Here is a 27,158-nt window from a genome sequence, read left to right as displayed (position 1 = left end):
AAAGGCGCTATTTGGCATGGCAGTGCAGATTTGCCCTTGCTTTGCCCTTGAAGGGCAAAACGAAAAGGTGGGAAGAGGGGACCACCAGAAACCATTAGAAGGAGGCATTGCAATTCCTTTGCTCCCTTGCTGCGTTGAACATCCTGGTGTGAAGGTGCCTGGGAATGCACACACCTCAACATTCAGCATGACCCCAAGAGCTCCTTATCAGCTGCCATAAAATACTGTTGAAATTATTCTCCTTGCAGGTGCAGCTGGAGTTTGAAGGGGGGTTGGTTAATGCGCCAAAGGAATCGAGTCCTAGGTAGAAATCTGATACGAAGTTTCAATGCAACCCATCACTTTTGAGTTTTCACATATCCCTGGGGTGGGTGGATCTAATTTTATGTCACCAAAGAATGAATTTAACAGCCTGAATTGCAGAATGCCGAACACAACACTTTTCATTGACAGCTCCAGCCAAACTGAAGGCATTCCAGATGTATTGCACTGATAACAAATGCCTTTTTAACCTGAATTGTGCAGTGTCTCCCTGAACAGCTGAGCAAACATTTCGGCAAGGCCTGTAATTGATGCCTTCCAATACCAAGTTTAATAACCCATTTGCACTGGAGAGTCTGCATGCTTAGCATCTACTGAGCCATATCCAGTTCCCCATGGGCTCGCCAGGGGTGAAGTTGAAAGCTTGAAGCAGGCTATGTCAGCGTACCTTGATAGAAACTGAACCCGTATGAGGAAACTATAAGAAAATAGAAAGGTCTACACTCCATAAGACAGATCTACACATATTCCTCAGTGTGGAATTTCTACCAGAAATAGCAGCCCTGATCGGAGTTGTCCTCCTCTACATACCATTTTGCATATTTACTGGTATGGCGACATCATCATGATCTGGAGTTCCCTGTCCCCCTAGCAGTTGCCAATATTATGAAGCAAAGGAATCACACGGCAGTTGATAAGCCCTGAAGAAGAGGGATCCCTGGTTAGCTTCAGTATGATGCTAAACCATGGTTTTAAAGGGGGGGTGATTCCCACTGAGAAAGGGACATAGGTGTGCATTCCTGAAGCTGGCTCCCAATTTGCAAACCACTGTTTTTGGAGGGCTGCTATGACGCCTCCACTGGACCTTTGTAGAATCCATGCTTGATTAATCCTTGTGTTGAGTTTCAACATGCACAATTGCGCAGGCACAAATGCATTTGAATGCATCCATAGCAACAACGGCGTTTCAGCGTGAAAGTCAGTAAGAGCAATCCACGGCGAGGCACCCAGTTCTCATCGTCTTAAGGGAAGCAGCTATTTAAAGCATCTTTGCTATAACTGTAACTCTCTTTTCCAGGAACCCACAGCTATTTCAGCCATGAAGATTTCCACAAAGCAGGTACTGTACATACAATCTTGAGACTCTTTAAATATTTATTGGGTCCCATATTTCAGAGACCTTAACTTGCTTGCCTGAAAAGATATTGATGCCAGCTGCCTCCCATTCATTTTCATAAATGTTTCTAGTTTCTTATGGAAATTCTGACAGACAAAGAAGAGGCAAAGTCTATACATGTGCTTCGCTAGCTATGAAGTGGAAATGAACTGCCTAATTGGTCTCTGAAACAAAGATCCTTGTTGCGAGCTCTAGAGACGTTGCATACCCAGGAGTCACTGGCTGCAGGTCATTGAGGGTCAAAACTCCTCTTCTCCAACATTCGAAACACTCACTACCGGGCCTCCTTCTCACCTGCTTCTTCCCCTATAACACCAACTAGGGGCTAATGAATGTTCAAAATTCACTTTTACAAAGACCCATTGATCACAATGGAAGTGTTCAGTGCAGGGGTCAGCAAACCTTTTTAAACAGGGGGCCAGTCCACTATCCCTCAGACCTTGTGGGGGGGGGGACTATATTTTGGAGAGAGAAAAATGAACTAATTCCTATGCCCCACAAATAACCCAGGGATGCATTTTAAATAAAAGCACACATTCTACTCTTGTAAAAACACTCTGATTCCCGGACCGTCCATGGGCCGGATTGAGAAGGCGATTGGGCCGGATCCGCCCCACGGGCCTTAGTTTGCCTACCGATGAACTAGGGGCAAATGAGTGTGCAAGATTCACTTTTACAAATACCCATTGATCACAATGGAAGTTTTCAGTGTATAGCGACTGCTTTATACAAAGTGAGAGTTGTCATGCTATCCATGTCAAGCAATTGCTACCCTTCTGGAACCACCATGAGCTGGTGATTTCCAGGATGCAGGAAGCCAGCCTGGCTTGTGTTTTAACATGCTAAATTCAGGGGTCCCTTGTTTGGCACAGTTTTAACTCCCCCAGCCTTGACTGAGTCTTACTTTGTTTGGACTCAGGAATATAGGGGAACGTGGTCCTCCACAAATGCATGACAGTACTTTGGCGCTCAGAATTTGGGAGGCACTTCAGGGATGACGAAGGGAAGACATGAAAGAGGAGCCATTCTGGCAAAGGAACCCAGAGGGCTTGGTTCCCATAGCACACTTTAGCACCTTGCACCATAGCTGTCAACCTTCCCTTTATTTGCGGGAAATTCCCTTATTCCATTTCCCGCTGCTTCCTGCTGCTATCCCAGATTGTTAGATATCCCATAGACTGTCCCCGGGACAGGTGAGACTGCTGATCCCTTATTTTCGAGGCTCCCTAGGACAGGTAAGGCTGCTGATCCCTTAATTTTGAGGCTGCTGATCCCTTATTTTCAAATCTGAAAGTTGACAGCTATGGCTTGCACCACCCTACATCCTTGAAGCAGCCTGAAGATGCAGAGTGAGTCCACTTTCTTTAGACCTTTTGCACCATGGAAAGACTGGCTTGCCTGTCTCTAAAGCTGCTCACCGTGGAATCTGTTGGGGATAAAATGTGAGAGTTCTCTTATCCATTAGATGAAGCTGCATTAAAATTGAGCCTTATTGGCCAAAGGCTATGAGGAAGGGCCATTAGCTTAGCTCTGCATGTTAAATCCCTATCGTCTCCAGGGAGGTCCAGCAGACTCACTCGTTGGTCTGACTTTGTACAGGGTTGTTTTTATAATGTAGAGTTACATATCGGAATTAGGCTTCTTTTGCTGCTGGAGGCATTGTACTGAGTCTCTAACGTAAATAAGGAGCATCACGCTTGGGCACAGGATCTTCTTACAACAACTAGAGTAATGGTGGCTGAAACGGACACATTTTGTAAAAATGAAACTTGTGAAACAGAGTTCGATAGGTGTTTGGAAACCATTTTTGTGTGCTTTCTGGAACATCTTGAGGCAAGCGGCAGATACACCACAAGCCCATGTTCTATTTATGTAACTTTTCTAAATTTATAACAAATGTTTCAGATGCATATGTTTGGTATTCTTTTTAAAGATATGAAAACAGATGTGTATCATATCAGCCACTGATATAGCTTTCGATGAGAAAGGGGTAAAGCCATCTCAATAGTCAGAATTCTGGGCAGTCCAGCTAGGAACCCCATTGAGTACTGGAAACTTGCCTAAAATGAATGAGTTTTGACATGAAATATTTTGTTTGGGGCCACTTCCCTCACACAGTTTATCACCTAAAACAACAAGGGGTAGGGGGAGATTTAAAAGAATGTGCTATTATAGAGAAAACTATTTTCAAAACAAAGCTGTCAAATTATATATATATATATATATATATATATATATATATATATATATATTCATATGGTACCAGAATGCTCTGCTTTTGATTATTTTTACAAGTACATTCTTTTTAAAGGAGCAGATTACACAGTATAATGAACCATGCATTTAAGCACAACTTCTCGATCAAAGGCCCCTTTATGTATTCAGGAGCAGGAGGGATTACAATTCTCCCTGATCCCTCGGAAAACAAATTTACAATATTAAAAGTTTTCTCTAGCTAAGTTATTCATGTAAAGTGAAGCCTATAAAGTGTTGGTGTAGCCCCGAGTGAAGGGAGGAGGGGAAAAAAAACAATACACATAGGTGATGCACTATGACAAGCTTCTGGCATTGATTGCATCTTTGAATTAGAGGCATTTCTGAGAGCATGTTGATTCCTGATTCTTGAGCACTCCCAGCTTTAGATATTTAATGCATTGTTCTTTGTGAACTCGGGGCTTTTCATGGAGTGATGTGATGAACTTTACGTCCCGTGCAGAGCAAAAGATAACAATCAAAGCAGCCTCCCAAAACTCATCCCTTGGCTGCCTCCCTCCCCACTGAAGCAAACAGAGGAGCTTGTGCCTGCAGATGCTCTGTAGGAGCAGAGGGGCAGTTGCAGACCTCCAGAGTCGAGGCCACGTGTTTTTCTCCAGGTTTTTCTGCTTAATCAGGTGGTGGCAGAAGACTCTTGTTAGTTAACCTTCCAAATGAATCAAGTTCATGAAACGCTTGATGCTTCTGTGATAGTTCAGGTACAACAACAAAGGGCCTTGCCGTGCAGGAGGAACCTTAATTTGTCAGGCTGGAAGTGGTGTTCAGGATTCAGTTGACCTGGAAGGGAGGATGGGCAGATAGGCAGGTGTGGACTATGGAAATGTGGAGTGGGAGCTGGTATGTACAGGAATCCACATTCCCATGTTCAGCTGCATGATGTAATGTTCAAAAAGGTCCTTGCAGCACTTTAGGCACAGCTGGAAATTATGACTCTCCCTATGGGAGATTCCTTTATAAAGATAGATGGATTCTGGTCTGTATCAAATTTGCATATATTTGTTCCTAAAAGTCCATTCCATCCTGTTTCCGTATTTATCTGCAATTTACCCTTTTTTTATTAAAAAAATGCATGCAAAATGCTATTTGATTTTTTAAAAGAATATTTGAATATAGTTGTAATTACATATCCTATTGCAGAATGCATATTGAAATAATTTTATCTTAATGGATGCATTTCTAAATATGTTTTATCCTAAAACGTTTTGAGCCAAGAATTGTGGTCCACACATTAGTCTGGGAAGAGTGAGACAGGTCGGTCCACACTGGAATCCACACAAATGGAATTTCTTAACCAATTTGGTCCTTAACACAGAGAAGAAGCAAGAGTTGAATGACTCTGAATTTTAGAACTTGTGTGGCATGTTGAAAGTGCTAAAAGTGCTGAGAGATAAATGAAGGAGATTCTTCTTGAACGAAACAGGCTTACTTACCATGTCTCTCTCTCTCTCTCTCCTGCCACAAACAGCAACAGCTCTACATTGGCTCAGCTGTTGGCGTTTCACAGCTTCCCTTGCACCGCTGCGATGTGTATGGTAAAGCATGTGCAGAGTGCTGCCTTGCTAGGGACCCATACTGCGCGTGGGATGGTGCCTCGTGCTCTCGTTACTTTCCCACCGCTAAGAGGTAAGGCTGGATTTGAGTGTCGTTCCACTTCTCCTTCAAGGTCCTCACCTGATTCCTTAAGTGACGGTTTCAAGCAGTAGTGGGCACCATGGTGGGGCAGCTGCGCACACCTGACTGTCGGCCACCTGCATTGCTGTGGGGTGTGTGTGGCATGGCATGAGGCAAATGCACTGGTGGAGCCAATCCATCAGGCTTTCCACCTGACCACCACTTAGCCCTGTGACCAGCAGTCAGGTGAGTGCTGCTGCCCCATCTTCCATTATTACGGGTTTCAAGTGATACCCGACCCTTGGTTCCAAAACTTTCCCCCGGCGGACCACATGAAAATTGCCAAAAAAACCCATGGCAGATTGCTTCATGATTTTTCAGCCCATTGTAGCAGTGTTAAGTGCTGTATGATTCTTATTCTATTTTGAATTGTCGTTTTTATTTTTTATATTCTATTGCGCTACAACGGGATTTCCACAGAAGAATGCGTAGAAATAAGCAACACAGTGAACATGCAATTAATAATCAATATAAATATTCAGTGTGCATCTTCAACCACTGATCCCTGGACACATTATGAACCACCACAATTGGGGAACTCCTGGCTTAGACTGTGGCCACATTCAGGTGTTCACCTGAACACAAGAAGGCTTCACCTGGGAATGGAGTCAGGGGTGCACATTGAAGTATTGCGCCAATGAGTCTGGCTGCTCTGGCTCCACTTCTGGTCTTTGCAGGTTTAGCACAAAGGTCTGAAGACATTTTTCTGAGCATGATCTATTGGACACCGGGGAGCCCTGTCTACTCAGGGTTCCAGATCACTTAGAAACCATCTTCAGGCCTAAGCATACAACTATCTGGAGAGGAGTCTGTGCACCTGAGGACATTGGACCAATCCCCTCATGCAAGTCCCTGAGAATTTCCAGAGATAAAGCCTTCCTGTGCTGAAGCAAATTCCTGAACACACCATTCATGGTGGCATCCATCTGTCTTGAGAGACAATGGAGAAGTCCTTTGGAGGTGAAGTCAAACCATTGGGAGGTTGCAGCGCCTGATGTGTCAGTAGAGACTGATATGGGAGAGACGTGTTTTATTGCAGTTTGTCTGTTCATATTGAGCCTACAAATGACCTTAGATTAGCAGGTTTCCTAATTAGTATAAATTTTCCCCATATTTGTGAGTGGGACTAGATCCATGGGTATAATCCTAGATCACTGATGTAAAAAGCCACTGGGCTGTATTCAGCTACGTTTCAGCAGCAAACCTACTGAAAGCAATGTGCCTAAGGTGGCCATGTCTATGAATATCAGTGGGTCTAAGTCAGGGGTCGGCAAACTTACCACGCCTTGGGGCAGTGTCTCCAGCGCCAATCACACAGCAGGCCAGAAGGCAGGGGAGCGCATGCCCATACGCGTGCTCACACACTATTTCCAGTGCACTTCCGGGTCGGAGGGGCACCGGAAATAGCTTGTGCGCATGTGCATGAGCCTTCTCCGACCTGGATGCGCACTGGAAATAACGCTTGCGCATGCGCAAATAACGCTTGCGCATGCGCAAATAACGCTTGCGCATGCGCAAATAACGCTTGCGCATGCACACAAGCTACTTCCGGTGCTCCTCTGACCCGGAAGTGGGCAGCTGCGCAGCACAGCACCAGTAAGAGCGGGCGGTGGGGGTTGCTGCGGGGCGGATAAACGAGTCCCTCCGGCCTTATCCGGCCCGCGGACCTTAGTTTGGGGACCCCTTGTCTAAGTAATACTTAGACCGAATACAGCCTAATGGTGCTGGGGGGGGGGGCTTTATGGCCGAGGAATATCTTTTAGATTTTCACTAAATCCAAAGAAGTGTCACTGAATACAACAGATGCCAGGGGTGAAAAATGTGAGGGTTTTTCCTGGCTCCTTGACTTCTGCTTCCGTGATGAGCTTCCATCATTGTTCAGGCACCTAATCCTCTTTTCTCTCCCCCACAACCCACTTGTCAGACTCCTTCTTCCTTCACTGTTTCTTTTCTTCTCCAAGCGAAGTGTTCAGCCTCTTCACAACATCTTTGTTTGCCCTGTTCTTTCTTCTGCTCAAAAGCATCTCTTTTCCATGGGTTGAACAGGGAGTTTTTTGCCACTACTGTTTTGATACAAAGGAAGCGGACAAAGCAAATACAGGCATAGTTCTCCTTTCTACAGTGCAGATTTTCTTTTTGAAAAGGTACAAAACATTATTAAAGCAAAGAAAGAGAGATCCAGTAAGTGGTTTGGTATTGCTTAAAGTCATGTTGCTATGAGTTGTAATAATAATTTTGGTACTGATTCAAGCCACTAACTGGTTTTTAACCTAATGTTCTAACCAAGACATATAATTCATCCTATTCTGTGGCAAGCATTGCTTTAGATTTTTTAACCCAAGCACCTGAGGTTTACTTAAATTCTGACTCTAATCATCAGTACTTCATTGTCCTGCATCACCAAACTGGTGGCCAAGCCATACTGAATAACTATTAACTCATACCTTTTATGCGCATTTTTTCTCTCCCATAGAATCCTGGGAAGTGCCATTTGTTAAGGGTGCTGGGAATTGTAGCTCTGCAAGGGGCAAACTACAGTTCCCAGGACACTTGAGGCATGCTTTAAAGGTATGGCATGTATGCTGTGGGTTAAACCACAGAGCCTAGGGCTTGCCGATCAGAAGGTCGGCGGTTTGAATCCCTGCGATGAGGTGATCTCCCGTTGCTCGCTTCCTTCTCCTACCAACCTAGCAGTTCAAAAGCATGTAAAAGTGCAAGTAGATAAAAAAGTACCGCTCCAGTGGGAAGGTAAACGGCGTTTCCGTGCGCTGCTCTGGTTCGCCAGAAGCGGCTTAGTCATGCTGGCCGCATGACCCGGAAGCTGTACGCCGGCTCCCTCGGCCAATAAAGCGAGATGAGCGCCGCAACCCCAGAGTCGGTCACGACTGGACCTAACGGTCAGTGGTCCCTTTACCTTTACCTTTACCTTTACCTTTATGTATGCAGCAGTCTAGAATGGAGATGCTTAGCCTTTTTTGGCAGCCTCCCTTGGTCACATTTCAGCAGCAGGTGTTGCCAGAAATGGGTGTCCCACACAGGCTCACAGCCCCCCCCCCCCACTCCCAGTTGATCCATGCAGATCATCTGAAGAGGACAGTTATTGCCCCCTTCCCAGTCACCGGGAGGTTTAATTTGCACTGTGTCTGCTTAATTTTTAAAAAAAGATTTTGTTGCCATCAAAACCAGTGGGGTTTTGGTTACCAAGAAGAGGGGATAACCATCTGAGGGAGTGGATCTTCCCTGGGCCAGGTGTTAGCTACCCCTAGCCTGGATACCTCTGAATCACTATTGATGAAATGAAATAATCTAAAGAAACTGGGTTAGAGAAATCTTGGCTGATCTCACTTTCTCTGAGAAGATGCCGCATTTGAGATTGGGCTGCATACATGCCACACACTGAAAGTGCATTTGCAGCGTGTTATTTACCTCAAAGAATTGTGTGCTTGTCGTTTGTTACAGGTTGCTAGGAGGTGTAACTCTGAGAGGGGGAAGCTGCAGTGCCCAGAATTACTGGAGGGAAGGAATGTGTTTTGAATGTGCTTTAATGGCATGAATTCCTTCCAGTAGCACCTTAAAGACCAACTAAGTTAGTTCTAGGTATGAGCTTTCGTGTGCATGCACACTTCTTCAGATACTTCTTCAGGTATCTGAAGAAGTGTGCATGCACACGAAAGCTCATACCTAGAACTAACTTAGTTGGTCTTTAAGGTGCTACTGGAAGGAATTTTTGTTTTGTTTTGACTATGGCAGACCAACACGGCTACCTATCTGTAACTTTAATGGCATGGTGTGCACATGGCCGTACTCTAGATTGAAGGAAGCCATGGGTCCCTGGTGCGCACGCCGAACTCTCCTGAATCCAACTGCCTGCATCTCAGACACTTAATTTAGTTGTAATCAATACCCCTCAGGGCCTTTGCTACTGCAACAACAATGCTCACTTGGGTTGGAATTATTGACTTCTGAATGCGAACACTGACAGAAAGTGGTTTGGATTGTTGTTCACAAAAGGAATGGATCATTTCCTTCAAGTATCCATATCTCTGGGTGACATCTCTCTCTGAATATAACTAATAATGTCCCTAACGTTTTCTGCTTTGACCCATTTTCTTTCCTGACAGAGGCATCCAGCAGGAGAAACCTCCCCAAATTGTTTTTAAGCCAAGAAAATCTTCACCAGCTCAGTTTCTGTGGGTCAGGCTGCCCTTCTAAAGTATTCCCCCCCTTTTTGTTGTTGTTTAGTCATTTAGTTGTATCCGATTCTTCGTGACCCCCTGGACCAGAGCATGCCAGGCACTCCTGTCTTCCACTGCCTCCCGCAGTTTAGTCAAACTCATGCTGGTAGCTTCAAGAACACTGTCCAACCATCTCGTCCTCTGTCTTCCCTTTCTCCTTGTGCCCTCCATCTTTCCCAACATCAGGGTCTTTTCCAGGGAGTCTTCTCTTCTCATGAGGTGGCCAAATATTGGAGCCTTAGCTTCAGGATCTGTCCTTCCAGTGAGCACTCAGGGCTGATTTCCTTCAGAATGGAGAGGTTTGATCTTCTTGCAGTCCATGGGACTCTCAAGAGTCTCCTCCAGCACCATAATTCAAAAGCATCAATTCTTTGGCGATCAGCCTTCTTTATGGTCAAGCTTTCACTTCCATACATATCTACTAGGAAAACCATAGCTTTAACTATACGGACCTTTGTTGGCAAGGTGATGTCTCTGCTTTTTAAGATGTTGTCTAGGTTTTCATTGCATTCATATATATTTAAAAATACAGTCAATGAATGCAATGGAGATTTACTGGTTTCTCTAATCTGTTTCCTTTAGACGCACTAGACGACAAGATATCCGAAATGGTGATCCTCTGACTCACTGCTCTGACTTACAGCATCATGGTAAGACGCTTGATCATTACATGATCCTTATTCAGCCAAAGGAAAGGGTCGGGAATGGAACCAGAGCAAATCTATTCCTCTTTACCTCTAGGAAAACAAGCATAACAGCCTCCAATGTATGCTTACTTGGAAGTCTAGCCCACTGAGTTCAAAAGGGTTTACTCTCAAGCAGTGCTTTTTTCTGGGGGGGGGGGCAGGGGTACGCATACCCCTACACATTTTGTGAATCTTTGTACTTTTGTCCATTTACTGTATTTATTTTTCCCCGATTTGAACTATAAAATGGTGATTTTCTTGAGTCAAAATGAGAGTACCCGGTGCCAGATTTATGTTTAAGCTAAACAAGTTATAGTTTAGGGCCCCTCTGTTGGGGGCCCCCAAAAAAATTAAAAGGGGAAAAACTGGATGTACATTTCCAAAATATAAGATAAAAAACAAATAAAACAAAACCTACTTACAGCAACAGTGGCAAATGTCTTTAGAGACCTATTAGGTCCATAAACTACCATATAGCATATATTCAACACAAAAATCAGCAACAATTTGTTGTTGATAAAGAACAGCTGGACATATAAAGGGCCCCATTACTTTCAGTACCTTAGAGCCTCATCAAACCTAGATCCGGCCCTGAGAGTACCCATAAACATTTTTTTAGGGGAAAAAAGCCCTGCTCTCGAGTAAATGTGTGTACAATTGTAGCCTAAAGCTGCAGTGCTTTGATTGCGATGGCTGCACTTCAGGGGGCTGGATTAGATGACCCTCAGGGTCCCTTCCAACTTTAGAATTCTATGATTCTATGATATACTTATGTAGGAATAACTCCTATTGAAGATGAAGAATTTGCTTCTGAGTAGACACACTTACCAGTACTATTGCGCTGTAAGTAAGTGTGCCCTAATATACACCTTACTAAATTTTTGCTCATTCATTTTACTAATAACCTTTTTTTTCCCCCTGCATGCTTTCCCCTAATACATGCAATTTTGTACGTATCTTTTGGTTAATAAATGCAAACTGGATGGGGTTGCATTATAATGTGGAGAAATGGTTTATGTTTATTTGGAGTAAGTCCATTCAGTTGCTGCAGTTCTATGCATATCTGGGAACACGCCCCACTGAATTCAGTGGGACTTACTTCTAAGTAAACATGCTGCTTTATTCAGTTGCCTTAGTTATGGGCCGATAGTACAAAAATCTTGTAATTTGTTAAGGTGGTATAACCAGGGCATTGTAGCCCCAAAGCCAGAGTTTTCCACCTTTTTATGGCTGGAGTATTAATAATTTCCATAAATGTTTTGTGAATTTTCTTCACGGGGCCAAAATGCCGTCTTGACTGCTGAAGATGTTGCTTTAGAGCTGCCTGATTTCTGCATTATTAAGGAGTTAGGCTGATTTGCAGCCCATGATGAGGAAACGATTTCTAAGCAGTTCATTATGTTCAGCCATAACGCTGACTTTAAAATGAGCCCCACTGCCTGATGGAAAACTAGGAAGTGGCAAAGTTCCTCCACGTGCTTTGCCTGCAGAAGGAAGGTCATAGGATCAGCTCCTGGCAACTCCAGTGAAAAGGAGGCAAGGATGGGAAAGATCTCTGCATGAAATCTTGGAGTGATGGTGCTCTTCTGAGACGGTGTTTCTGGGCTGCATAGGACAGTGGCCCGACCTGGCATTGAAGGAGGCTTTGCATGTCTGTAGGCTCTGTTGGTGCCAGCCTTCTACAATGCATGTTGAACTTGGACCCTTCGTATCTGCAAAGCCATTTCCGAGCTTGGGGAGGAGAGGGGGTTGCGGGCTACCCCCTTCAACACACGCGGGGGCTGGCCTTTTGCCCCGCGCGAGAATAGGGAATCCCCAGGCGTGCCTTCGACCCTGCCTGCCGATCGGCGGGCTGGGGAGGTGGGGCCTAGCCTATTTAAGGCCAGGCATGCCCAGGGACTGCCCTCTTTTCCCTTTCCCAGCCGAGTGGTTTTCCCATCCCACCCACCCTTTAGGCTTAGCTAGCTATGACCTTGCTATGGACTCCCGTTGGTCGCCGCAAGGAGCCTGGTAGGAATTTTTCCAATTTGGCGCACTTCCAGCCTTTTGGTTTTTTCGCCTACCTCGTAGCAAACGTCCCAACTTCCGCGGTATTGGCAGTTAGGCATTGGCAGGGGTTAATTGTTATGCAAATGAAGGGGGGAAGGAAGCGCCATCACCTTCCCCCAATGAAAAGGGTAGTCCAGTAGAGGACTCCGGGGGGCGTTGCCTTGTCCGAAACCTAGGGAGGTAAGGGCCTCCGGCACGCCCCCGAGCGGTGACACCCGTGGGATCCTAGTTGGCGTACTTCAACAGGACTCCCACGGCTTGTGGACAACCCTTCCCGGTCTCCATGCCGGGCAGTCGATAGGAGCCAATGCCTAAGGCCAATACCTTTCAATTCTGTAATCAATAAAAGTTGTGGCCTTTTTATGCCCATTAACCTTAAATAATGTGTCCAGTGTCTTCATTTCACATGGGGGAGGGGACTTGCCACGCAAAGGGTGGGACACTGAATGATGCAGTCAGGCCTTCCTCTCCGGAGGAAGAAATGCCCTCGTCCACCACCTTACGAGGAAGATGGTCCCCTCTGAAACGAGCTTGCTTGGCACCAAGCCATGTAGTAGTAGTAATAATAATAATAATTATAATTATAATACAACAGTCATACCTCGGGTTAAATACGCTTTGAGTTGAGCACGTTCGAGTTGCGCTCTGTGGCAACCCAGAAGTAACGGAGCGCATTACTTCCGGGTTTCTCCGCTTAAGCATGCGCAGACGCTCAAAATTACGTCACGCACATGTGCAGAAACGGCGATAAGCGATGCGCGTGTGCGCAGACATGCCATCACTAGATACATTTACCTCGAGATGCAAACGGGGCTCTGGAATGGATCCCGTTTGTATCTAGAGGTATCACTGTAATAATAATTTATTTATACCCCGCCCTCCCCAGCCAAGACCGGGCTCAGGGCAGCTAACAACCAATAATAAAAAAACAAGTTGATTAAAATACAATTAAAAAAAAACAAGATTAAAATACAACATTAAAACATTAAGATGCAGCCTCTTCACAGGAAGAGAAAGGAAAAGGAAAGAGGGGGAGGGAATCAAACTGATTCTAAGCCAAAGGCCAGGCAGAACAACTCTGTCTTGCAGGCCCTGTGAAAAGAAATCAGATCCCGCAGGGCCCTGGTCTCATGAGACAGAGCGTTCCACCAAGCCGGAGCCAGTGTTGAGAAGGCCCTGGCTCTGGTTGAGGCTAATCTAATTTCCTTAGGGCCCGGGACCACTAGGGTGTTGCTATTTATGGACCTTAAGGTCCTCCGTGGGGCATACCGGGAGAGGCAGTCCCATAGGTACAAGGATCCTAGGCCGTATAAAATCACTTACAGCGCAGTTCTGTGCTCGCCTACTCAGAAGTAAGTCCACTGAATTCAATGAGGAAAGTGAGCCTAGAGGATTGTAGCCCAACTGGGATGACTTGGTTAAATCAACCAGCAACCTTGTGTTGGTTCCACAGTTGTTCACTCTGGTTAGTTGATTGATAGCTGCTTGTCTCTTTTCATTTTGCTTGTATTGGGGCAGTTAAATAGCACTATAAAGTATATGGTTATTGATTTAAAATTCCCAGGCCAGGCACAGGATGGGACATAAACCATTTTCCCCAGTTTGCCAATTATTCACATTCCAGTACAGTACAGGAGTGGAAAATACAGCTTTTGATCTTATGCAGCACTGCCCTCTACTGGAGAGATGCAGCTATTCCTGGTTTTACGCTATACATAGAGTCTCATTAGATAATCCTTCATGTGCATGCAATAGAAAAAAAACGCGAGACAGATACAGGATAGATATGTTCTTTGTTGTTATTTAGTCGTGTCCGACTCTTCGTGACCCCATGGACCAGAGCACGCCAGGCACTCCTGTCTTCCACTGCCTCCTGCAGTTTGGTCAAACTCATGTTAGTAGCTTTGAGAACACTGTCCAACCATCTCGTCCTCTGTCGTCCCCTTCTCCTTGTGCCCTCCATCTTTCCCAACATCAGGATCTTTTCCAGGGAGTCTTCTCTTCTCATGAGGTGGCCAAAGTATTGGAACCTCAGCTTCAGGATCTGTCCTTCCAGTGAGCACTCGGGGCTGATTTCCTTCAGAATGGCGAGGTTTGATCTTCTTGCAGTCCATGGGACTCTCAAAAGTCTCCTCCAGCACCACAGATATAGATTGTGGCTAATGTCTTGCACACACTACTTCCCAAACCAAGAGCGGGAGCACCCTGGATGCAGAGTAAACAGGAATGGGCAGACAGCCAGGCCTTGTGTAGACACAATATTTTTAAAGCACATTTGAAGCACACTTCCCACCCACTCAAAGAAATCTGGTCACTGTAGTTTATCCACCACAAAGTCACAGTTCCCTGCAGCCCTTAACAAACTATTGGGCCCATAATTCTTAGAGGGAGAGAATGTGCTCTGGATGTGCTTTAAAGCTGTAGAGTGTACACAGCCCAATAAGACTCTGTTCTGCTGTCATTAGAAATAAAGTTTTCCATGTTGCTGTTCATTCCCAATCCCCTGACACAATACTTCTCAAGTAGAACCATTTCTAAGATGAAACTCAAAAGTCGCTCTGCTCATCCCCCTAGGTAAAGGTAAAGGGACCCCTGACCATTAGGTCCAGTCGTGGTCGACTCTGGGGTTGCGGCGCTCATCTCGCTTTATTGCCCAAGGGAGCTGGTGTACAGCTTCCGGGTCATGTGGCCAGCATGACTAAGCTGCTTCTGGCGAACCAGAGCAGCGCACGGAAATGCCGTTTACCTTCCCGCTGGAGTGGTACCTATTTATCTACTTGCACTTTGATGTGCTTTCGAACTGCTAGGTTGGCAGGAGCAGGGACCGAGCAACGGGAGCTCACCCTGTCGCGGGGATTTGAACCACCAACCTTCCAATCAGCAAGCCCTAGTCTCTGTGGTTTAACCCACAGCGCCACCCGTGTCCCCAACATCAGGGTCTTTTCCAGGGAGTCTTCTCTTCTCATGAAGTGGCCAAAGTATTGGAACCTCAGCTTCAGGATCTGTCCTTCCAGTGAGCACTCAGGGCTGATTTCCTTCAGAATGGAGAGGTTTGATCTTCTTGCAGTCAGAATGGATCTTCTTGCTCATCCCCCTACTGAGGGAGTATTCCATTTACTTGCTGGGAATCAAGTTATCACAACCCAAAGAGAAAAGAAAACCGGAACAATTCATTTCTTATTGATTTGGTGTCTGTTGATGACTTGATATTTCATTTTTACAAGCTGGGTGGTAATAATTCATTTTCTTCACACACACACACACACACACACACACACACACACACACACTTGTGTCTGGATGGCTGCATGTCGTTAATGTACAATTCCTGTGTCAACATCAGAGCAACTGGCCTGCCAGCTTTTTGGCACCACAGTTTAGCAAACAGCTTTTTGTTTGCTAGATTAGTGCACAGCCAAAATGAAGTCAAACAAGACTTGACAATGGATTACACTGCAAGAGGCTCTTAGCCACATATCCCTCATTTCTAGAACAAACAAACAAAAATGGGGTTCTGTAGAGTCTGAACCTCAAGCAACCCGCCCCTACACCAAAAAGACCAATCTTAATCAAAGTAAACTTGTGCGATCTAAACACCCTTGGGCATTGCTGTGGGCTGTGTTGCCCGTTGCAGCACAAAAAATGTTCAGCAATCCCATGACACACTTTAGAGCAATCCATTTATTTTCCTGGGCTCTCGTCTAACAATGTGCCCTCTGTGACAGCCTAAGAGCCATGAGCAGAGGGGAAATGAACATTAACACCTTTTCAAAATGTTTGCCCAAGAGGGCTGGCTAGTATTGTGGACTTGGAAGGAGTTTTCATGCTTTGGCGTAAGGAGGTAATTGTCCTCCTTCTTGAGCATCCTATTTTGCAAGTAGAAAAACATACAGCACGCGGTGTAAACCAGCCTTTCTGTTTTTGCTTATCCTTTCTTGTGTATTTGCTCCCAATAGTTATTGGGCCATTGCAATTTAAATCCCATTTTTAAAGGAGGGGGGGGCGGTTAAAATGAAGTCTTGAAATCTTAGACCTTAATGCCTTTGTGGTACTGCAGCAGAAGCAACTGCCATATAAATCCAAAGGCAAGCCAACATTTCTTGCAAATTGATGGATAACTTGAAAACAATGTTGTTACAAAAAGGAAGTAATTTATTCCACTTTCTTTCACTCGTCCGCAAGGTCTGGTTTATTAGGCTTGTTATGTTTCCATAAATTATTACGGCTTACAAGAGGAAATGATTAATTGAATAATGTTTCCACAAAAACAAGATTTCTGGTCATTAACAGCTGCAGCAGCAAACTGCAGTGCCGTATAACCTAAACACACTTCGGTATTTTATTTTATTTTTGAAAGCCTTACATTTTATGGCTTTATGTTGAAGTAGATCATAGACCTCTTGAGGCACAATTAGATCTTCTGACACCACACCCAAACTATTGAAAACTTGTTCACCCATTTGAAAAAATATCTCATCTTTTAAGCCAATGAAGTGAAACTAAGGAATAAAGTGAGTCAACTTGTGCCATGAATTAATATATCTGTTTTTAAAAAATCTTTGTCATATAATAATTAATTAATGCCCAAGTATGTGGGGTTTTTTTGGTTTTTTTAAATAATTGACTCCCATTTAAGAAAAGAGCATGCTTAGGACTAGTGCAGTCATTCCTGATGGTTTAGGAATACATAAATGAGTTAAAATATCCTCTGGGATCATGCACTCTCTCCCCTCTCCCTTCTGGGACACAAATTCAGGAAGGTCAGGGCTGGACCATGTCAGCCTGAGGTGTCCCAGGACCAGAAGCTCAGTGACAAGCCAATAGCTGGGCCCAAAGAGCGAGTCAGGACTGAAGAAGAGGCAAGACCAGGAAGATACATGACCCGGAGGCCATGCACCATGTTGTGTTTTCCCCTGGCTCCAGTCTACTCCCACTGCTGGCTCAGGATTTGGTCTACACATGACATTTCCCTGTAGTTTATTGAGAAATACTACTGTTTTAGATGGTTTCCCTCAAACCAGCTTCAGCCCGAAAGGGAAACTCAAGCCATGTTCCGTTAAGCCCAGGTGTGTACGTTTGAGACAGTCGGTGTCCATGCACAGGTGACAGCTGGGGAGGTTGCAGGGGTGGAGAAGCCAAGCAGGTAATGTGCATCAGGTGGAGACATCCCCGCTCTGGTGTACACACCAGCAGCAGGCTAATGCAACTTGAAACAGCGTTGCTGTGTTTTGAACCGCTAATCTGTACATATCCTGAGTCAGACTGTCAGTTCCATATCACTCTGTATCACCTGCTCTGATCTGCAGTGGCTTTCCAGGATTTGAGGTGGCTGTCTCTCTCAGACCTACCTGGAGATGTCTGGGACTGAACGTAGGAGCTTGTGCCTGCCAAGTTGTCCCACTGTGCTGCAGCCCTTCTCCAAAGACAGGGACGCACCAGATGTCTTCATTGGTCAAGAAAGTCTCAGCTGGACCAGGAAGCCCTTTCTACTCCTTCCTGCCCAGAAGGATGCAGCGGCCAGCCTGGGTGGGCAGAGTGGATCCAGGGCTTGACGTTCAGTTCTTCTAGTAACATTCAGATGTCCTTGTTTTTCCTTCCTTGTTCCCTGCAGATAATCCAAGTGGACATGGGCTGGAAGAGAAGATCATCTACGGAGTGGAGAACAGCAGCACTTTCCTGGAATGCAGCCCCAAATCTCAGCGTGCTCTGGTCTATTGGCAATTCCAGAAGCAAAACGATGACCGAAAGGAAGAGGTATGGGCTCTTGAAAGTGCATCCCAGAACTTTCTGGTTCAAAAGCGTGTTCAGTCTCTCTGGCCCAGTTCTCAAGAATCTGGGACCCGTGGGTCTCAGCTGTACCACTTCAGGATTGTAGCAGCAAGTCTCACATGATAAAATGTTCCTCCTCCCCCCAAAAAAACCCCCTCTACATAGATGAAATGTCAGTGAGAAAGGCTATAGTCTAGCATTCTCCCTGACATGTTGCTGGGCCCTTTAAAAAAAATAATAATAATAAAGCAAAATTCAGTTTTGTGGGGCCCCATCTTCTGTCTGAAATGACCAAGGCACAAGTTTGTAGTTTTATTCCTCCCCACACCCTGCTTCTTGCTCATTCCCCCCACCCTAAGAAAGCAGAAGAGTTGGGTGTGGAAACATCTCAAAGAAATTGGGCTGCTTCCAAACCTGCCAGTTTTAGGAGAGACTGTGGAGGCATTTGGGAGGTGACAGCTTCTATATCCCTGCTGCAAGGCCCAATATTACCTCATAAGGAACAGTGATTAGATGGGCACCAGCTTTAAGATGTCTAGAGAGCCACTCTCCCATCCTTATGAGGTAAATAGCTTGAGCTCAGGGACTCAGCTGCTGTGCTAAACCCATTGTTAGTGTAAGCTCTTAAAATTCCTCCATGGTGGTCATTTGCTTTTTGCTTCCATGATGATCATCACTTCAGGAGCTCAAAGCAACGCCTTTCCCGTATCCTCAATTTGCGCCATCTTTGCGCCTTGCAGCGGCAGCAACAAAGAGGCCCTGAGACCCTCATGAGGATGCTTAGCTTCTGAAGTAATCCCCATGGAAAGAAAAAGCTTTCCTGGCCGTTATAGACGGAAATGGTTAAGTGAGGAGTTCGGTGTCTCCGCTCCTGCCCTTGCACAGTTACCTATATAATAATATGGTTGTGTTTTTCATTTCCCCAGGTGCTCTGGGGGATTAGTAGGAATGTAGACATCCTACAAGTCTGGAAGGCCACTTCATCACCTCATTTTTAACGGAATAACCTTTCCCCTGCTGGCTAGATGCCACCTGAGGGTGGGGGAGAGGAAAGAAAGAAAGAAAGAAAGAAAGAAAGAAAGAAAGAAAGAAAGAAAGAAAGAAAGAAAGAAAGACAGTTAAATGTTATTTTGCATGAAGAATCCAAGGGACATATTTTATTCACAGCTAGAGGTTTTGTATGGTTAAGTTTCTAAAAGCTCATTATTTTAGAGTTGGGTGTCCCCCCCCCCCCAAAAAAGGGGGGGTCGGAAGACTAGAACATGCTCTGTCATGGTACGAAATAGCATCTGGCATTTGTCCTTCTTTAGCCACATGGATAAAGTTGGTAGATTTTATTATTTGTGCAATCCTTCACATATTCACTCAGAATCATGCTTACTGGGTTAAGTGGGACTTACTCTCAGGTAAGTGTACACAGGATTGCAGCCAGTGTATGTTCCTGTATATGTATTATTTATAAATGTATACACACACACACACACACACACACACACACACACACACCCCTTTGGCAAAGAAATGGAAGATGGCAGGCAGGTATCTCCACTAGTCCGTGTCTCCCAAAATGATCTCTGGCCAGGTACCATTACTACATAAGCTGTAGCCATTTGAAATGCTAACCTTTTTCCTGCCCTATAACATTTTTTTTCTCCATTTCTGAACACTGTAACATACAACGAGGTGTGCTGGAAATTCCAATTCCATTTCAGGGCAAACAGGCTCATAATATGCTTGGTTGTTTTACCGAGTTCTTGACTGGTTTCAGAGAGCATGGTGTTTATCATATTTGGATCCACATCCCTTCCAAAAAACCTTAGAGTAGCATTCTGTTTTTATATCAAAGCACCTCTGTTAGGTAGTTGAGGCTAAGTCACCTAAAGTCTTGTTCAGTGAGCTTCATGGCTGAGTACAGTTTCAAATCCTGGTCCTCTGCTATCCAAGTGTACTGTGCGATGCTGGCACACAGTGTTGAGGCTTTGTGAGAGAGCCGGAGAGGACTACTGAGAACAGTGACCCCTTTTTTTTTTGCCTCCTTGACAGATCAAAGTAGATGATCGCCTGATCCGGACAGAGCAAGGTCTACTGCTGCGGAGCTTGCAGCGGAAGGACTCGGGCATTTACTTCTGCCACGCTGTGGAGCATGGCTTCATGCAAACTCTCCTCAAGGTGACCCTGGAGATCATCGACACGGAGCACCTTGAAGAGCTGCTTCATAAAGAGGAAGAAGGAGATACCTCCAAGATCAAGGAAGCTTCTAACAGCATGACCCCAAGCCAGAAGGTCTGGTACAGAGACTTCATGCAGCTCATCAACCACCCCAACCTCAACACCATGGATGAGTTTTGTGAGCAGGTGTGGAAAAGGGACCGCAAACAACGGCGCCAGAGGCCCGCCAATGCCCAGGTGAACACAAACAAGTGGAAGCATCTACAAGAGAACAAGAAAGGCAGGAATAGGAGGACCCATGAGTTTGAGAGGGCACCACGGAGTGTCTGAGCTACAGTTACCTCTAGGAAGTTCATCCAAGTAGAAACTTGCATAGACAAGATAACTGGAAATAAAATGCAATATACGTGAACTTTCCCCATGGCATTTTATGTGGATGTTTACAAAGAGCTAGGAGGCTCAAACAATTTCCATCTTGTTTGAAATGAACCCAGTTTGTTTGTTTAAAAAAACACACAAACCACTGACCCTCTACTCTCCAGCATTTTGGAGACATAAGCTTGTTCCGAAACTAACTTATTGTTTCATGGGATCTGCAGCAAGGCTGTGTCGGCAATCCCCTTTGGACTTGAGGTATAAAAGTGTCACCTGCCATTCTGCCATTTTGAAAAGGAAAAAAAGAGGGAGGTGCAGAACAGCTCTCATCAGCCATGCTAATTTTCCTGAACTTAACTAAAAACTTGCATGGACCTTTATCCAGCTGATGAACACCTTCCCACTTGGTTGTACACATGACTGTTTTTTGCCCCCCCCCTTTCTGGTCTACAAGTCCTCTTGTTTAGATATGTACTGGAAAAAGGAAATCAATACTGTGCTTGATTGCTTACTGAAGTCGGAGCGCCATGAACCATTAATTATCTGAAGCAGCAGCAAGTGGAACATTCTGACCTACTACTGATGACACCCCTAACCTTTGACCTAAAGATGTATTTTATTAAAACAATTATTTAAATGTACCACAACCAATATGCAGTCAAAGATAGCTCTTGGTGGGTGGGTGGGGAAGGAAATAGAATAGGCTTTTGTCTGACAATACTCTAATATTCTAATTTTTAATTATTTTAAATAGGGAAAACAAAGGTTTCTGTTGCTCAATTTTAAATGTCTGTTATCAAACATTTGTTCAACACAGTCAGCAAACTCAGCTCCTTGCCAGACATTCTCTATGATGAGTAACTTCCAACCTGATTTATCCTTCCAAACCAAGTTTTTTTCTGGCAAAAGAGTCTGTATTGCATGGACAGATTTTCTTTTTCCCCCTCCCTAATTGTTCAGTATGAAAGACTTCAGCTTGTATAATACTTTGATACAAACAGAAATGGATTGAAGCAATGAAGGGAAACTTGGTTGACTTAAGCTGTATATTTTATTTTTAATTTCAAAAGACTGTGAATAGCATTAAAATATCTCCTCTGCTCATGACCTCATTATGTGGATGGCAAAAACTCAACACTGTAAGATGCAGAATCCATCTGACCTGCTCATACAGTCAATGTCGTGGTTTTCAGATGGCATTCTGGCAGTGCCTTGTACGTATTCTTTGGAGATGTCTACGGTATCTCAATGAGAAGAGCTGCACCTGGGTCATATTGGGTATGTATGACACAGAAAGCAAGCATGAAGCCTAACAGACTTGGGCCAGGTTGTTGTGTGGACAACACAAATTGGAACATGCCCCAGAATCTCTTTGATGCAACAGGGCCTCCAGGGCATTCAAGTTTATGTGAAAATAATGCCCCCAAAGTAGAAGGTCTGAAAACTGCTGGATTAGCAAAGTGTTGGCCTTTATCCAGAGAATAACGGGGTGCCAAAAGACTGTACACACACACACACACACACACACACACACACACACACAAACACAAGCAAGCCCACACAGATATATGAAGTACAGAATGCACTCACTTAAAAGTAGAATAGATTTTGCAATATTTCATTACTGGATATGGGGTCTCTTATCCCAGTTTAGTTATCCCTACTAGTATTGGCAAACTTATTTCCATGGGCAAATTTGTGCCATCTACATCCAGCTTTTGCATTCCCAGAATTTCCAACTAGCCGTGGTTTTACATTAGGAACGATATAATAGTCCAGCAGCACCTTAAAAAAGGTAAAGGTAAAGGAGCCGGCGTGCAGCTTCCGGGTCATGTGGCCAGCATGACTAAGCCGCTACTGGCGAACCAGAGCAGCACACGGAAACGCCGTTTACCTTCCCACTGGAGCAGTACCTATTTATATACTTGCACTTTGATGTGCTTTCGAACTGCTAGGTTGGCAGGAGCAGGGAGCGAGCAACAGGAGCTCACCCCATCACAGGGATTCAAACCACCAACCTTCTGATCGGCATGTCATGTAATATTGCATAAACTGCCATGGCTTACCAAGAATGGTGCATCTGATGAAAAGGTTTCCAGCCCAAGGCAGCTTACACCACAATAAATTTGTCGGTCGCTAAGGTGCTAGTACTGGCTCTAGGGTCTACTTTACAGGGTTGTTGTGAGGATAGACAGGCTATAGAACACGTTGGCAGATTTGAAATGCTATTAGAAAAAGGAGTGTAGAGCGGAGGAGAATTCAGGGTGCATAGATTATATGTAGTATGTGGGGCTATCCCCCACATGAGGCAAGGTGAGGTGACCATCTCTGGTGGCAGGAACCACAAAAGCAGCAGATCCAGCCTCCAAGGAATACATTGCCCAATGCCACTCCTCCACTACCCCCCTTGTAGGCCAGATCTGCTGCCTCCTGGGCAAAACCACCCCATGCCGCCCCTATACTGGCTTCTTGGTAGATCGGAGGCATGGCTGGTCTCTTTCTATGCCTAGGGAGGAAATGGTGGGAGCTGCTCTCTGGAGTTTCTTGGGCTCTGCACCCACCTGGCATACTTCAGAGTGGTCCCCATTCCTCCCCTCACCTGCCCCACTCACACAATGGCCTTTCATTCCCATTTCAACCATTGGATAAGGTTGATCTATTTAATACTGCAGAAGAAAATGTGCACCAGCAAGCATTCTTGTTTGCCAAGTACAGTTTTATAAATCAATACGATCCCATCAGATGGACTTTATGACACTCCATAATCCATTTTCCCTATGACTCATAATGCAGTAAATATAAGTCTATATAACAAACACATTCTTTCACGAAGGCAATTCAAATCCTTTTGTCACACCAATCCTTTTTTTTTTTTTTTTTTTGCTAAAATGGGTTATTTGTATTCTAATTATGCTCAATCAGTAAAGAAGTTCTCTACCCAGTTTTAAAGAAGACATCGATTTCTATCTTCTTTGCTAACTCTTATGTTCAATCAATTTTATTTGACTTCACTGGCATTTAAGCAAGTGCTAAAACTTTAGCACTTTCCTAGTTTTTCTGCCTGAAGCAAACAAGTCTGCACAGATATTGAATTGGAATCTGAACGTACTTGATTCAACTGAATAGAAAGTACAGCAATACTTCCAGTTTGAACTATTCAGTTAATTACCTCCATAATCAGTTATTTTAGAACACTATCTTCCACTTTATCCCACTTTTAATAAATGCCTAAAAATTGTCAACCAGCCAGCACAGAAATTGTGCACTGATGAAAGGGTTTTGGAAACGTGGAGGCGGAAGTGTAAAGGGATCGCAGCCCCTGGCCCCTACGTTCAACATTTGTGTCTTGCTCTAGTCAAACCTGCGCCCAGAAAAAGCCAAAATGAGGCCCCAGATGCATGAATGACAGTGGTGTCTTTTATCTATATGCACATTAAAGGTAAAGGGACCTCTGACCATTAGGTCCAGTTGTGAACGACTCTGGGGTTGCGGCACTCATCTCACTTTATTGGCCGAGGGAGCTGGCATACAGATTCCAGGTCATGTGGCCGGCATGACTAAGCCGCTTCTGGCGAAACCAGAGCAGCGCACGGAAACGCCGTTTACCTTCTCGCCAGAGTGGTACCTATTTATCTACTTGCACTTTGACGTGCTTTCGAACTGCTAGGTTGGCAGGAGCAGGGACCGAGTAACAGGAGCTCACCCCTTCACAGGGATTTGAACAGCCGAACTTCTGATCTGCAAGTCCTAGGCTCAGTGGTTTAAACCACAGCGCCATCCGCGTCCTATTAATAATTAATATTACTAATCATCAAATCCAAAACTGTGACAATAGAAGTAAGAATTAATCATGGTCTTAACAGGCTACCTTCCCTGTAAAAGAGTTCCCTCTTCTGCCTTACATGTTCTTCCTCTAACGTCAAAAAATACTGGCATAAATCTTTCTCAAGGCTTCACAAAAGCTCTTGCTAGCAATAACTTATTTTGCAGTCCCCCCCCTTTCATTTGCATGTTTCTGCAATTCCCCCATTCCCTTAAAACACCTTCTTATAGACACACTTACTTTCCATTTCCTTTTTACTTTTCAGGCTATAAAACTGCTATTTGTGTGGCCACACCAGTCCTTAAGGATTTCCCCATCTTTCCATTGAACAATTGTGCCACAGACATTACTACATCTAAGAACTTTAAAAAATAAAACAAACCATTATTTCCCTATCCAAACTGTTGTTATAACACTTAACCAAGATTACAGAAATGTGGGATACTAATTCATCATCAAATGCTTTCCATATAGTTTTTTTATCCATTCAGGCCTCTTTTTAGTCCTCCCATTTCTCAGAATTACAAAAAGGCATATTTTAAATAATTCCATCTAACCGTTTAGCTGCCTCATCATCACCACCCAATTTCTGTTTCTTTCATTTCAAAGGTGCCTTTTAAGCAAGAACTGCCAACCAGTTAAAGGATTTTAGCTTTAGTTGATTTAGCATCTGCCATGAAATCCAGGTGTTCCTTGACTCACTTAGAACACTGTCTGGCACAGACCTATTTGAAAGTAAGTCCCACGGACTTCAGTCAAACCCCACTGAACTCAAAGGGACCTCAGAGTATTCAGGCCTAGTGTTACACTGGTAGTTACCCAAGCCTCTATATTGGTGTCTTTTTTTGGAGATAGTGTCTTTTTTTGGAGTACAATATCAGTTAGAATGTAATGAGTGAAAGCTGTCTTTTAATTTCTTTCTAATTCCCTATGGATAACAGCAGCCAGAGCCATAGATGCCCTTTCAGTGCAAGTTATTTATATTTGCCACTTAAAACTAACCCTCAAAGATTAATCAGCTAGAATTGTTCTTGATGAACAAGTTAAAGAAGGGTTAACAGGAAGGAGCGCCTGCCTAGACTCAGAATAATTCTGCATCCCTGGACCAGAACCGCCCCTGTGCATCAGACACATGGTATATTTCCCTCTCACAGCAGCTAACTGAATCCAAGAGAACAATGCACATGCAGAAATGGTTTGTGCACACCCTGTCTCTTTCCCACAATCACCGTTGGCAGCATGCAAGCATGCGCTGGAGCTTGCAAACATTTGCTAAGCAAAGGACTGTTTTGTAGGTGGGAGGAGCAATGCCCTGTGTGCACACTGAGTATTTGCGTGTGAAGACCCCCCAAACCACCCCCAAATGAAGACACAATAGACACAGATTTTAGTTTAAGGTTTGGGGCATTAAATTTTGGCCACAACCTTCTTGATTACAGCATGTGAGTGGTTGCTTAGGCATTGGTTCCAGACTACCTGAACCTGCTTGTGGCAGGAACAGGACTGACACTGGGCACTACCAGAGGTCAGTACGGGAAAGCATCCTGGGGGAGCGAGAAGCTGGCTTCAGTCTCACAGCTCACCCCAGATGCTCCCTGGGGCTCTGGCGTGGCCCTAGCCCCTTGACAGGGTTCAGGCAAAAGCAAGGCGAGCCCCTGGATTCCTTTAACGGAATTCCCTAGCAGCAGCAGCGATGGAGGGGCTGGCACAGCCAAACATATCCCCTCCCTAAAACATTGAACCAATGCCTAACAGCCAACATTACAAAGTTGTGATGATTTGCTACACGGTAGGCAAAAACTAAGTGGTATCAGCCAATCTGCCAGATGGCAAAATTCCTACCGGGCCCCTGCTCCAAAAACAGACGACCCCTAGACAGGCATAGCAAGGCCAAAGGTAGAAACCCTAGATATAGGGAGGGAGGGAGTGTGATCTGATGCACGTCATAAGAAGGAGGAGCTCCCAGCAACATGCAGCAGCTTAAATAGCCCCTCGGCAGCCAATAGACGACCCAACAGGCCAAATTTCTGCCCCAGCAACCGAAGGGCAACCCATGAGAAGTTGCAGCTATCCAAACAGTCCCACCCCACAACAGGGAGGCAGTTTAGTTGATCTCACTGCAATGCGTGCTCTCCATGATGGAGGACACGATTTGCTAAGCAAAGGACTGTTTTGCAGGTGGGAGGAGCAATGCCCTGTGTGCACACGGAGTATGCAAAAGAACACGAATTCCCAGTAGCTACGAGATTTTGGAAGATACCCTTGCTGAGATAAATGCAGACATAGCTGTACATGCACTGTTGCAGTTTAGTAAGACATCACTAGATTCATGTTCGATTTATGGAGAAGAGCAGAACAAAATGGGGGGGGGGCATGTTCTAGCTGAAGGCCAAAGACATTTTTTGACCCTGTTGTTTCACTGAGGGTTAAGCACATACTTAGATGATTCTCTCTCTCATTGAACTACATTGGACTTTAAAGTGCCCACTACTTGTAATCTCAAACTCTCTGAATATGTTTTGCATTTCAACAAGAACATCGAAGTTCCCCTATTAGTTTTTCTCCTGCATCAATAAGAGAAAGAACACATAGTCTTGCGGCAGCTCAAAGATTTGTGGCATGAGCTTATGTGGATGGTAGTTTTCAAATGCAACAAGAATCTTTGTGGT

General features: G+C 44.7%; 1 protein-coding gene across 1 annotated transcript in view; it reads left to right on the top strand.

Annotated features, from left to right (window-relative positions):
• SEMA3A (semaphorin 3A) overlaps positions 1 to 21,778 on the top strand; it is a 201,705-nt gene extending 179,927 nt beyond the window's left edge. Inside the window, exons 13-17 of the mRNA XM_081860959.1 lie at positions 1,340 to 1,381; positions 5,178 to 5,335; positions 10,201 to 10,268; positions 17,965 to 18,107; positions 20,166 to 21,778. Coding sequence (XP_081717085.1) covers positions 1,340 to 1,381; positions 5,178 to 5,335; positions 10,201 to 10,268; positions 17,965 to 18,107; positions 20,166 to 20,621 — 867 coding nt within the window. The 3' untranslated portion in view covers positions 20,622 to 21,778. The remainder of the gene's footprint in view (positions 1 to 1,339; positions 1,382 to 5,177; positions 5,336 to 10,200; positions 10,269 to 17,964; positions 18,108 to 20,165) is intronic.
• The last annotated feature ends 5,380 nt before the right edge of the window (positions 21,779 to 27,158 follow it).

This window comes from Podarcis erhardii, assembly GCF_964252035.2.
Source record: "Podarcis erhardii genome assembly, chromosome: 5".
Taxonomy (NCBI): Eukaryota; Metazoa; Chordata; class Lepidosauria; order Squamata; family Lacertidae; genus Podarcis; species Podarcis erhardii.
Note: the sequence above shows the minus strand (reverse complement) of the source record. Positions and strands in the feature narration are given on the sequence as shown.